Here is a 14,304-nt window from a genome sequence, read left to right on the forward strand (position 1 = left end):
TTTTTCTACACAGTAGTACAGATTTCATTAGGTAGAAAGTTCCACCACACACAAACTCTTCAAAATTACAGGTCTTCATTGTGCTATGTGTTTCTTATTCTACCGTAATTCTTTCACGAGGTTTGAAGACTCTAACACAGTTCCACTTGTTGCTTGTTTCGTGGCTGAGAGCTTATTCCACACATTTTGAGACATCTTGTGAAGACTTCAGCTGGTTGAAGATGATCCTCCCTGTAGGTGGAGGCTGACAGCAGTATTTGTTCCTCGTCTTTTTTCTGCATGTGCTGATGGTCATTCCTTGTTTATCTGGTGCATTCCACTGCTCTGGTACGGAAGCAGTAGTCTCTGTTTGTCTGTGAGATAACGCTGTCTTGTGGTCAGGAGGTGAACAGCATGTGTGATAATAGCCAGGCTAAAATACAAGACAGTGTGAGTGTGCTGTGGACCGAGCCGGCTGGGCTGAGCTGGGATTGGGCGGGTGGAGTGGAGGAGGCTGGGCTGGGATGTCGCTCTGCGGCGGAGATCTCCATCCCGTGCTGTGCTGCTCTTGATGGGTCAGCGGAGGCTCCACTGTCACATAGCCGTTGATTATCCTCACGTTAGGCGTAAATATGGAGTGGTGCTGAAGTAAAGAGGACACAAGAAATCAGGCTTTAGCTCAAATATGTTTGTCACTTGTTACACAAATGCTCCAACACAGTGATCCAACTGGTCTGGTCCAGATTTTTCTTCTTAGTCCCTAGTTTAAGGGCAACATATTTTTCTCAGTGGAGTCTGGCTTTGAAGAGAGCGATGTAACACCCTCATTTTGCCGATACCATAAAGATCAATTCAGAAAATCCAAACTGTCCATATAAGTTACTTTATAAAGCTCATATATTTTAAAGACCTTAAAGTCACTACAGGAAACAGATCATCATGGATATCTCACCTATCTCCGATGCGAACCCACAGGTCACTGAAGAGGCGGGGCCTCCCGTGGCCGCGGTGAGCTTTGCGATGGCCGCTTGTGCCGTCCGAATTCCTCCAGCTGACTCAGGCTGTCGGGAGCAGAATGTGAGGCAGCTCCTCGTCTCCAAGGCCGGGCATGTTCTCTGGGGTCTTCCAGCTCCACCTCCATCTCTGGTGGAGTAGTTGGCCAGCTGTCTGGAGACGTCGTGCTGCTGTCGGTGCTCTCCTCGCTGGACCACACTGCGGGCTTCTTCAGCTGGTTTGCTCCTGGAGAAAGAAAAAACAGATATGGAGTCAGTTTAAACTCATAAAATCTCACTCAGGATTTTTTTTTTCACTGTATGAATCGTGTGTATTCAAAGGCATCACTGAAACGTTTGACCTACAGATGGAAAAATGTGCCTGAGATGATTGTAATTGAAACTACAGAATGAGGCTGTATAACTTTTTAAATGTTATTATTTGTGGGTTTCTGACCACTCCATTGCTTCCCACTTACATCTCTTGACTTCAATCAAAGACATGGACGCTACGTCTTGCCCCATAAACACTGCGCTGAGCGGCATTAATACCCAGCAGGCACATTAGAGGAAGTTGTAACTCTTATGGCCGCACTGTAACATCAAAACTGACATCTGCCCAAAGCAGACCACCCAGAATCGTCGGCCTTTCCTCGAAAACTTCTGCCATGCTCCTCTTTCGTCCTCCCATTACTCATACTTTCTCCCCTCTTGTACTTTTCCTGACAATATGGCTCGCATGTGATTTTGTGTTTGACGGTGGGACATCAAAAAGAGCCAACTGTACTCATCATTTAAAGGTCCAGTGTGCAGGATTTCGGGGGATATATTGGCAGAAATAGAATATAATATACTAAGTATGTTTTCTCTGGTGTATAATCACCTGAAAAATAAGAATGTCATGTTTTCGTTCCCTTAAATTAGCCATTTATATCTACACAGGGCATCCGCAGAGTGTGCCATGTTGCACCGCCTTGTTTCTACAGTTGCCCAGAACAGACAAACCAAACACTGGCTCTTGATAGGGCCATTCGTTTTTCGACATCTGCCAGCATAGTTAGCAGCCCCCTCTCTGCAATGAGCAGCTTTGGAAAAACACAAATTTTTAATGTGAAACTGCTTTATTCAGTGTTTTTACCAGTTTAAATCACTTGATCTGTTTGTTTTGGAGAGGAAGAAACCTCTGTGGATAACTCTGTTCACAGTAAGAAACCTCCTGAACATTTGGATCTTCAAGTTATCAGAGAAAAAAGGTAAAGATATATTAGCAGGTGCTGGGCCAGTTGCCCATCTACGTCATGTGAAAATAGTGTCAGAGAAACACTGATATGTAATGTGAAACTGCTTTATTCAGTGTTTTTACCTTCATTTTATCACTTGGTCCATTTGTTTTGGGGAGGAAGAAACCTCTGTGGATTACTTCGCTCCTGGTAAAAACCTCTTGAACATGAACACTGAAGGAATCCTAACCGGGAGTTAATGCTTGCATGGGAGAAGTTTCAGCTGGTTGCAGTTTTGCAAATCTCACCCCTAGATACCTCGAAATCCTACATATTCCAACTTTAAGGGAGTTACACAGCAGTAGAGAGTACAGCATTTCCTATGCTCGTGTTAAATTTGATATTACAATTTCACATTGTTGAATGTGAGTGATATGATGGATCGTAGAATGAATCTTAGCCATGATGTCCTCTGCTCACTCATAATTACCGCACTCATTTTGTTCCTCCGGTGATCATAAATCTGATGGTCTGCACTTCTACTTTTACAGACATGAAAACCCCCCTCGGTCAGGGTGATGATAGCTCCAGGCCTGCGGTCAAGCTACTGTGGAGCCAAACCCACCTCCAGTCTGTCTGTCAGTCATATAATCGCTCTGTAAGACCTTTGGCCAATCGGTCCGTAACACTCCAGGTCTGAGGCTGTCATAAACACCTCTCATTCAACCATCTCGTGGTGTTTTTCCTCGCCCGTCATGTCACCTTGTATCAGGGAGCTCAAAGTGTATGTGCACACGTGTAAGTGTGTGGTCATGTGGTCGTGTGTGTGCAAACGTACGTAAGTGTTTTGTGACCACAGTAAGTCAGTCCACTTGTCAGCTTTCAAACCAGAACCACTGGTTGAAGCCCACAACTTTGCAAACAGGGAGATAGAGAGTTTACAGCTGCAGTGTGCAGAGAGCAGTTTGTAAAAAGCCCCGGATGGCTGGTTAGGTGGATGGATGGAAGGATGGATGGATTTATTGTTTTTAAAGGGATGCCCCTTGTTGTTTCCATTATCAGCCTGATTCAAGTGGCTTTTGTTCCTATTTTATGGGCCCATGGATCAACCCCCTAAGGTGAGAGGGGAGCTGCTCTGTGCCAGGAATGGGCACACACACACTCACACACACACTGAGATATTAAGAGGGATTGTGGAAGTTTTTGTGTGGGAACTGCTGCAGGACGCCAAGCCTCTGTGTGAGTTTAAGTGTGTGTACAACCCTGCTCCTTGGCACTGTGCATCTCTCCACTCACCCTGCGTACACATGCACACGTGTGTGTTTACCAGTTGTACCAGCAGTGGCTGCTGAGAACAGGCAGAACCACCGCTGGCAGCTCGCCTTTGGCAGGCTGGGGAGAGGGAGGGAGGGAGGGAGGGAGGGAGGAAGGTGAGGGAGTTGATGAGGTATCAAAGGATTCTTGCATAGCTTAGCTTTATTTGTTACAGAGCACAATTTGGACCATATCTGCTTTGCACTTCAATAAATCTACTGAGGTTAAATAGCTCGACTCTGGAGAGAATAAGACGGATGCGGACTGGCTGAGTTTCACTCTCTTTTTGATGGGCTCTGTTGATGGATGTCCACATGTATCTGCGCGCCTGCCAAAAACTAAATGTGCACAAATGCTTTGTTTCACAGTCCATATTACCATTACATTATTGGTGTGATGCTAGCACAAACTCTTTGTCTTTTTCCATTCATCATCTTGTCAAGAAGTCAACTTTAACCTGCGTCTGATTACTGCGCAAAACAAAAATAACACATCTTTTCTACTGTATTATCAACCATGTCAGATATAGTTATGTCAACCAATATCAGTAATCAGTCATTTTCTCATAAAATATATATATGTATATATAATATATATATATATATATATATATATATATACACACACACACACACACACACACACACACACACACACATATACACATGTATATATTAGTAACCCAAGCAGTCTTTTGCTTTTTCTGTTTTTTGACAACAGTTTTTTGTTTGTTTCTTTGTAACCGTGGCACTTAAATCAAATGACATGCTCTGTCATCTGTTCTCTGTTCCCATTTCTCTGCTTACTCACTCTGTGACTGGCTCTTGATGATCAGGTGGCATGTGGACAATCTCATAGCCCTCCTGCCTCAGGATGTCCAGCACACTGTGGTTACCCAGGAAGTGACCTAGCAGTAGACAAAAAGGCCAAATGTCACGATTAATATAAGACAAGCGATTCAGAGTTAAAGACAGTTTTTTGCTGAGCATGCCTTTGGTCTGTATGTCTAAATATAACCTGGAAAAAAACATTTTGATGCTGAGAACAGCAACTTAAAGGGACAGTTTACCTCCAAATCAAAATTACATAATTTTCCTCTTAGCTGTGGTTCTATGTTATCAATCCAGATTGTTTTGGTGTGAGCTGCAGAGTGTTGGGTATATAAGCCCTGGAGATGTCTTCCTTCTCACAAATATATTAGGATTAGATGGCACTCAGCTTGTGGTGCTCAAAGTGTCAAAATGCATTTGAACTCAACAGCAGTGTCTCTTTTCAGAAATCATGACCCGATTACTAAAGATAATCCACAGACCAGTTTAATGAAGGAACTATTTTTTTTCTACCAAACTATGCCTGCTAACTGTACCACAGTGCGGAAGAAAGCGTGCATCTACTCATAGATGAGAGGCTCACGCTCATGATAGCATGAGATGTAAACATTAATAGCATCCTCCTCGGCTGAGCTGTAACTTGAGCTGCAAGCTTAGGTGGGCTAACTGGCAATGCTCGCTTCCTTCTGTGAAGTGATACGGTTTGTGGATGTAGTTCTATAGAAATAAATACATGAAAGTGCTTACAACAAGGTCTGTGGATTATCTTGGGTAACTTTTGGTTTGGTAAATTTTGGAAAAGAAATTGCTGTTGAGTTTTTAATATCTTTTTTTTTGGGTCTTTGAGCAGGATAAGCCAAGTGCCATCTAGTTCCATTATATTTGAGAGCAGGCGAGCATCTCTACGGTTGATATCTCCAACACTCTGCTTGATAAATGGCACTGCAGGTAAGAGGAAAAATAAACATTTTAATGCTAATAAGAGCAACCTAAGAATATTTCTGAACATACATAAAACTTAAGTATATCTTTAAACATCAGACATTGGATTGACATACGTATGCACAACATTCAGTAGAGCTCCCCAACCAAAGACAACTTTATCCAGCCACGGTTTAGGGATTGTCATGCATTATGGGAGATGCAGTGCTGCTGTCAATAGAAGCAAGAAGCAGCATTGTGAAGGATCTGTGAGACAACAGAAACTTCATCTCTTCATCGACTAGGCCCACTTGTTGCTCTGTAATGATGTCAACACTTTACTTCCAGTGTCCTCTCCACCCCTCTGTCCTTCACCTTGTATGCGATTCCTTCAGACTAACATCAAACATGCGGGCCCCAGCCCCACGCTGATAAAAGCTTTTCTTTCTTTTTTTTTTATTTCTCCCATCAGCCGATAATCCTGTGTGTCACTCAACCCAGCAATAAGCTGTAATGTAGCTTGACATCACCCCCTCTACACACACACATACACACACTAACAGAGGAATTCATATTTGAGCACATGCAAAAATTTGCACACACGCAGGAATTCGCACACTCACACACCTCAGCTCTCTCCTGCAGCTTATTAACAACACGTTGACAATATTCAAGCCTCTCGCTCGCTTTTTTTTTTTTTTTTTTTTGTCAGGGCCTTCTGCTCCCACTCAGCTCCTCACCCCCCTGCCAATTTTATCATTATAATGTTCCTGATCATTCCTGAGAGTCAAAGAAAGAGGCACGCGGTGTTACACTTTCTTGGCAGCCGAGTTCAAAGGCAGCGCTGGGATAGGCTGCGGAGTGAGAGGAGGCTTCTAACAACAGAGTGTCGGCGAGATCAGATGGGATTACACAGAGGGGAGAGTGTGAGTTTTTGTCTGGGTAAAGGTGTATGTGTGTGCTTGCGTGTGTGTTCTTGTTTTGCTATACTTGTGCAGACTTAATAGCCTCACAAGTGTGTTTTTCTTATCCTTGTTTTTTCCAAGACCTTTTTGTAAGGTTTTGGTACTTAAACTGAAATATAAGATAATTACAGCTACAAGTGATCTTATCAATGCAATGAAATGCAGAAAACAGAGTTCAAACTCAGTCCCTTCAATGGAACAGATAACCTCATGGGTTTCCATAAAAATGTGGTGCCCCCCCCCACTTCAAGGGCCATCAACCGGCCGAATTTTCAGTTTGTACGACACTTAGGTTTTTTACCAAATACCTTCAAAACTCAAGACATTCTCATTCAGCTCAGCTGTATGAGTGTATGAAAGGTGGACGACATGTCCCCAATAACCCTCACTGTTTGAAAATGAAGCCAAAATATTATGGATATGGCTACCATGTTGCACTGGTGAGGTCAAATGGTGTCAGAGTCTGCACAGTAGCAAACGGGAACTGGAGCTGGGCTATAAAGTTCCTGCCATCCAAACCAGTCAAGAGCTGAGCCATTGATAAAAAAGACCTCCAAGGATCAAAAATCAAAATTTTATGAAAGATAGAATCATAACTCACCTTGATTTCAGTTATAGGTGTCGTGTAAACAGTTTACAAACATCTCTTTTAAAATGGTGGTCAATGGGGAAAATGCTTTTCCACTGCAATACTGCAAAGGGCCCATGGTTATGACCTCTGTACTACAGCCAGCCACCAGAGCGGGATGGACATTTCTTCAGTTTCACTTTTGGGGCGCTGTCATGCCGTCCATCTTTACATACAGTCTGATGCTAATTACAAATGTTAGCATATAACACATGATGGTGGTCATGGCAAACATTATATCTGATTATCATCCGCATGTTGGCATTTCCATTATTAGCATCTTAACATGCTGACATTAGCCTTTAGCTTGAGTGCAGCCTCACAGAGCCACTAGCATGTCTGCTCTGTGTCTTGTTTTACTATAAAAATACCATATCTGGCATTTTATAAGTGTCTTGTTTGTGACGTCATGCTTGTGGAGAAATTGCAGAAGCTTTACTCTGTGGTTGATTTATCTTATACCATAACATATACAGTAAACCATAGCCTATAATAGATTAGATAAGATTAGATTAACTTTATTAATCCCAAAGGACATTGAATGGCCAAACGGCTCACGGTAAAAAGAATAACACAAGACAATAAAAACAACAGATAAAAAAAACGCAAACCTAGAAAACCCTAAGGGTCTAAAACCTAAAATAAAATTCAGAGGTCAGAGGGTCAACAGTAAAAAAGACTGAGGACAAAGCGCATCATAAGTGCTTCATTCCTGTGCAAATTAGCCTAGTCAAGCTTTACTCTGTGGTTGATTTATTTTATAACATAACATATACAGTAAGTCATAGCCTATAACACTAATGATATATGTGAAAATGCTAAAATATACACACTCAGAAAGTACCTCTGCACAAATACCTATTTAATTACTACCAATAATGACTCTTCTCTCCTCTCTTACATTCTTCTCTCTCTTTCTTTCATCCTTTTCTCCTGACAAGACTCTGGGGGCCAAAGTCAGCTCATTCAGTGACCACACGCTGACAGATTCAACCACCCTCATATCTGTGTCAGGCAGCTATTTCATTAATTTCTGCAGGCCGGGGGCAGAGAAGAACACCTCCTGTGTGTTCAGCTGGGTGTGAGGTCAAGCTGACTGTTTGATGTGCTGACTTGATTTCCTCTGCTCTGCTGTCATGCAGAACACACTCAGACTGAGCACTGTGTGTGTGTGTGTGTGTGTGTGTGTGTGTTTGTTTGTTTGTTTGTACGACTTAAATTGTAGTTTTCCTTCGCAGCCTGCAGTGAACCACATGTTTTTCATTTCTGAGATACACCTGCTGTAAATCTGACATTCTAAAAGCATTCAATCTGCTGCGTTTCCCCTCCAGTTTGTTGTTTTCAGGATTCTATAAACACGCACCCACTCCTTAAACAACCGACTGTATCCACAAACAAACAGGCCAGCAATGCAAACACTTTTGACTGCAACACAGGGCTAAAAAAAGACACGGATAAACTACAAACGGCTACAAACATACTCTTACACACACATGCCTCCTCACACACACAAGCAAACTGTCATTCTCAGGTTGAAAACCACCACTTCTCAAATGTTGGTTACTCGATGTTTGAACTTAAATTGAGGGATTGCACAGTTCCCCATGAGTGGGCACAATTTGTCAAACAAAAACAAAAGTGTTTATTCGAGTTCCTCAAAATTTTGGAAAAGGCTTATTCACAAGCTTTTCATCTTACAACAGTGGCATGTGTATTGTTTGTCTCTGCGTGTTTTTGTGGTTCATCCCTGTGTGTGGGTGAGTGACTGGGTACAGAGATAATAGCTCTTTCCATACAGATGAATGTGTGTGTGCGTGCGTGTGTGTGTGGGAGGGGCTGAGCGAGTGTGTTTGTTTTTGGAGTATCCAGACAGTAAACAGCATGGTGCTTCTGAGGCAGGGAGCGGGCCCGACAAACAGCTCCATTAGGCAAGACGTAATGAGAGGTCAGCTGACTCCTAATTGCTTTGCTCTTGCATTGCACTGGTAGTACACTGTAAAACATGCCACTGCTGCTGTGTATGAAACTCTTACTTAAGTTACTTATAGCGCTACTCTTTGAATATGAAAATTTCTGCTACCTCTTTGTTTTTCTGCTATTTGCTCCTCTGCTTAAGAAACTCAATAGTCCTCCTCCCTACTCCTGCAGTTTTTCACCGCAGGAGCTCTTTTAAGGGCTCTAAGATGCTTTGTGAATAATTTTATCTCATCCAGGACCTAGTCTTAACTGTTAGAGGAAATAAATTCTCAGAAAACGACATTATTCTAAGAATTTCCTTAGAGTTTTGTCACAAGGAGGCCCCTGATGTCCAAAAGGCATTTCATAGTCCTCTAGGACACAGGACATCATGCACTTAAATCAAAAGAAAGACAGAAACCAAAGGTGCAGGTTTTGTTTTAGCATTTTAGGGGACATATAATGTGGAAGGTCTGGGGATGTTCCACCAAGAAATTTTGACTGATCTAACACTTCATTTCTGGCATTCTGGTGAATTTTTATGCACCATTTATTTCTTTTGTGTATCAGTTTGGTAATTCCTGCTTCAACATTTCATAGCGGCGTCCTCTTCTTTCTGTTTCCGTGGCAATTGCAACTATTGCTTTTGGAGGTCTTGTACTGCTGCCACCGACTTCACCAGAGTCGTTGTTACTCTGAGCTCATGTCTAATGTCACGTTTACATGGAACCAGGCAGAGAGTAGAAAGTATGTCGTGGACAAAACGTTTGGATGGTGTGAGAATAAAGAACAAATAGTCCATCGGAATGGCAGAACATTAAAATAAAGCATGCATGTGAATGTGTTGCAATGGTGATGTTGAATTAGTGACAAAGAATGTAATAGATTATATAGAAATGATATGAAATAAAATGATTACATGTTCATTATGTAATTTTTTCGAGAAATTGCCCAGATCACCCTCATTTTCTCCTTGTGTGAGGGAGCCGTGTAAAATCTGTTTGTAAATTTCATCACGCAGGACGGCAAAAAGTTAAAATATTTTAACTCCATGTGAACAAAATCAACATCCTCTGCTACTTTCATGATTTTTTTGGCTTACACAAATGCACGTTCTAAATATTGAGAGGACCATGTCCCCTGTGCCCCCCCCAAAAAAAACAACAAAAAATCTATGCCTATGACAGATACAGTAGTTCATGTAAAACCGTTAGAAATCATCATGAACAAAGGGATATTTGATACAAACATGTATGTACTAGTATTTGCTAAATGTACTGTATTTTTCTGTTTTCCACTAACATACTTTAATTATACAGTGACCACATGACTTTGAAAGGCCTCTGCCGATCAAACTTAACGAGAGGGCAAAATGTTATTCCAAATATATAATATTTATTTTTTCCTCATGCTGTATCACCACGAGCATATTGTTTTAATATCTTGCAGCTGTGAGCAGTTCCTCTATTTCCATGATTAATGTTTTTTTGGTTATGTTCAGGCACTCGCTCAGAGCCCCTGGTGACAGTTAGGGAGAGATTACGGTTTTGATTAAATGCTGAAAAAGTAAAAAGGGACTTGAAGCATGAGACAAGATGTGTTAACTTACTCATTAATGTTTAATAAAGACCACAATCTTTCCCTAAAATTAATCAAAGAGAGTCTGTTGTCTGAGTTTAACAGGCTGGACTCAGGATGCTTTGATGCTCTGACAGTCGTTCAGAAGAACAACATATCTTCAAGGAGACAGTTTACTTCCAAATCAAAAATGCATGTTTTCCTCTTATGTAGTGTTATTTATTAGTCTAGAGTGTTTTTTAAAGATTATTTTTTCTTTGCTTTTTGCCTTTATTGTGATAGGACAGCTGGAGGCGTGAAAGGGGGAGAGAGAGGGATGACATGCAGCAAAGGGCTGCAGGCCAGAATCGAATCCATGCCCGCAGCGAAGACACATCCTCTGTATATGGGGCGCCCGCTCTACCAGGTGAGATAATTGATGCCCCTGGCCCCCTGGTTTTGTGTTAACTGTTTACACTCCTGGATGCTGCTATGGTGATGTCAACAAATGAATGAAGCAGCACGGTCCCTATGTTCACACAACAGCGTGGACTGTCACAACAGTGGGGATTACGCACCAAAGTCACAGATGGTTAGGTTTAGGCAAAAGAGGCACATAGTACGGTGTTGAAAACACACACACACAATTTCTGGCGTGATTTCTGAGTGCAATTTACTTCCATTTTATTGGAGAGAAGGCAGACATTTCTATGGCCGACATATCCAACACTCACACCAAAACAATTTAGATAAAGGTAAGAGGAAACTATGTATAATATATATTTTTGAATTTGGGGTGAACTGTTCCTTTAAGTACTGGCTTTTTCGACTATACTTACCTGTTATTGTTCATTAACTATATTCAAAACTTACTTGATATGTAGTTTAGAATTAGAAACAAGGTTCAGTCTTTATCAGCATGTACATCACCGTGTTTAATCTGCAGAGAGATCTTTGGTTTACTTTGACACAGAAGCAACATAACTTGTGGTAATGTGGCTTCAGACCACTTACAACCACTTTCACATATCACCCTCCGGTCTTTCTTGCCGCTTGGCTGTCATCGCTCTAATAAAGCAGATATGTTTTAAATATTTTCTTTGCTCAAAAAAAAAAAAGCTTCAGGAGCAACCATGACTTTTTGCAGTGTGTGCACTACCTTACAGGGTGTTTCCCCTCCTGTGACTCCTGAGAGCAGAGTTAATGACCCAGTTACTTCTCTGTTTAATAACCTTTCCGTCCTGATTTCCACTTACAGTAGCGACTTAATGTACTCCACTTCTCCCCGTCTGTCTGTGTTTACTGAAGCCACCTCTTGTCTCTGGCCTATCTCTTTATCTGTCTGGCTTTCCAGACTTAATCATGTCTTTTTAAAGCGTCCGTGCTCGTCTGGTTGTCACCGCAGCTCTGTCTCTCATCCTCTGTTTGACTTTCTGTCTGTCAGTTTTTCCTTTTGGTCTCTCTCCATGCACATTTGTGTATAAAGGCATTAGTGTTTGTTGCAAAAGGAGGTGTTGCAGCATGTCTCTCCCTCTGTTTGCCAACTGGGTTCGACTCCAGCCATGTCAGCACCTCTTTACTCACACGCAGCCTGCACTCCTTCTATCTCTCTAGCCTCTTCTCCCTCTCTCCATTACCATGCCTCCCTTTATGTCTACTCATCCTTTCCTTTCTACGTCCCTCTGGTGCACAGACAAGTTGGTAGTAGTGCAGGAGAAGAATGGAAACACAGAGCCACTTAAGCATTGGAGACTGGTCCAAAAAAAGGAAGAAAACTCACATGAAGAGAATAATGTTATTTTTCATTTTTTGCACAAACAAATGTGTTTGCAATTACACTGTGTAAACAATGGATCAACTGATGTGCGCTTGCGGTAAAAAAACATCCCACATGGCTTGCAAGCAGACCACCTCCTATGAAAATTGCAATCAGAGCACAAACAGTAAGAAAACCAAGAGGGAAAACATGAAGGAGGACAGCAGAGATGGGCATTTTTCTAGTGGATTGAGTGAATATGTTATGGGCAGAATGGACAGATTTGGAGAATGGCTTTAGGGAGTGAATGGAGGACGTGGAGGAGGATTGATGGAGAGTGTGACCAGAGGGCGAGGATTGCACTGACGTACATCCTCCACCAGCCAGAATGCATGCTGGGTGCTGTTGCTACATTAAGGTCCAAACAAACACAAGCTGGTGCCCTCCAGCCGTTTGAACAACAGATGAAAGAGTGATGAGAATATGATGGAAAAGAGAGAGAGAGAGAGAGAGAGAATACAGTGAAGAGAGAGGAAAACTAAAATTTACTTTATAGTTGACAGGGGTGTGTTCCTCTTTAGATTTGTTTGGAAATGCGTGCCAGTGTGTGTGTGCGCAGGCTGAGGTGATGGGGAAAATTCCTCTCATCTCTATGTGTGTGTAGGTGTCAAATGGGTGACGAATTGAAGGAAAAACTAACATGTAAGGTGTTGGACCACCGTGAGCCACTAAAATTGCGTCAGTGCTCCTTTGCATCAATTCTCTGAAATCTACTGGAGCATCGAACACCAATCGTTAATAAAATAGGCCATAATTTGGTGTTTTGGTGGTGGAGAATGCTGCCTACCGTGTCAGTCTGAAATCTCCTTTAGTTTTTAATGTGACCCGTTTGCTAAATCCAGCCCCTAAACTGAGACTGTCCAATCATAACTTAGCAACTGTATCTCACTATAAAATCCTGCTTTGGGTTGCAATACATCCTCACTCCTTGCTTGTCAAATACCAATACTTGGTCAGTGGCCTTAAACATGAAAATATGACGTGCTAGCTATGCCTCCTGCATTAGTTTTGTATGCTCAGGGTCAATGTATGCTCATTAATGCATTTTGTCTTTACAAAATAAATTTTAATTTTCATATGAAATGCACAGCCTCTGCTCATTCAAGCTATACAGTCTCTTTTCAAAATAAATTTAGAACATAGGTTAAAAAATATAAGTTTTTAGGTTTACTTTTGTAGGTTTAGGCAACTAAAGCACGTGGTTAGATCTACAAAAAACTAACTTTACATCTCTAAAAGATGGACATACAACAAAAAAGAACAAAACATGACAACATCCACCAACATTGTTTGTTTTAGTACATTACTCCAAAATGTAATCATTTGATATAATCATAATGTAACTTGACATGTATTAAAGGGGGCCATGGTCTTGAGGTAATCCTAGAAATGTATGTAGTGTTGCTGACAAGTCATATTTTGTCTTCATGAAGTTTGTTACTAATGTAATTTGACATTACCTGGCATACGTTACATACCTTACGTGACATACGTTTCTAGCATAGTATACTACACAAACTAGCACGTTACTGAAATAACTTGATTGACTTTTGGTGTCACACATGACAGAAACAGCAGGCTCCCGGGTGAATGTCCAAGGTTTGTTTGACCCATTCACCTTCTCTCCCACCTGCCCTATGCAGACTGTCTCGTTTGCACGAAGCACCAAAGCGTCACTGCCCAGTTCATCTCATACTGCCATTAAAGGGTGCCCTGTCGTGTTGGTGTGTGACAGGACACCACCACAGGGCCACCGTCCAAGCGTTGCTTTAAGATGAGTTGGGAGTGAGGTTGAGTTGCTCTAATTGCCCTTCCAAAACTAAAAACTCTACCAACTAGTATTAGTTTACCAAAATTAGTAAAAGAAAGGGGCAAGTCTACATTGTTAGGTGGGGTTACAGGTTACATTAAAACAATACCTGTTCAGGACTAAAATAGCCATCCTGTGGGATAGAAAATGCTTCTATAATGAGTTTAAAGTGATAATAACATCTCTTTCCTCCCCTTTTACCTGTTTTGGAAGCTTAAACCCCAGCAACAGTCAGTTGGAAATACGGGGTCTGCTGTTGTGTATTTCTGTGTGAAACTGAAGACCCATTGTTTTAAAACATACTGCACATTCTGAG

At 41.7% G+C, this 14,304-nt stretch overlaps 1 protein-coding gene across 1 annotated transcript in view; it reads right to left on the reverse strand.

The window, feature by feature from the left end:
* Positions 1–349: 349 nt before the first annotated feature.
* trabd2b (TraB domain containing 2B) overlaps positions 350–14,304 on the reverse strand; it is an 83,047-nt gene continuing 69,092 nt past the window's right edge. Inside the window, 9 exon segments of the mRNA XM_042484051.1 lie at positions 350–536; positions 539–607; positions 610–622; positions 932–999; positions 1,001–1,050; positions 1,053–1,098; positions 1,100–1,204; positions 1,206–1,218; positions 4,316–4,412. Of these exon segments, the coding sequence (XP_042339985.1) occupies positions 378–536; positions 539–607; positions 610–622; positions 932–999; positions 1,001–1,050; positions 1,053–1,098; positions 1,100–1,204; positions 1,206–1,218; positions 4,316–4,412 (620 nt within the window). The 3' untranslated portion in view covers positions 350–377.

The sequence above is a fragment of the Plectropomus leopardus genome, chromosome 3 (genome assembly GCF_008729295.1).
Source record: "Plectropomus leopardus isolate mb chromosome 3, YSFRI_Pleo_2.0, whole genome shotgun sequence".
NCBI lineage: Eukaryota > Metazoa > Chordata > Actinopteri > Perciformes > Serranidae > Plectropomus > Plectropomus leopardus.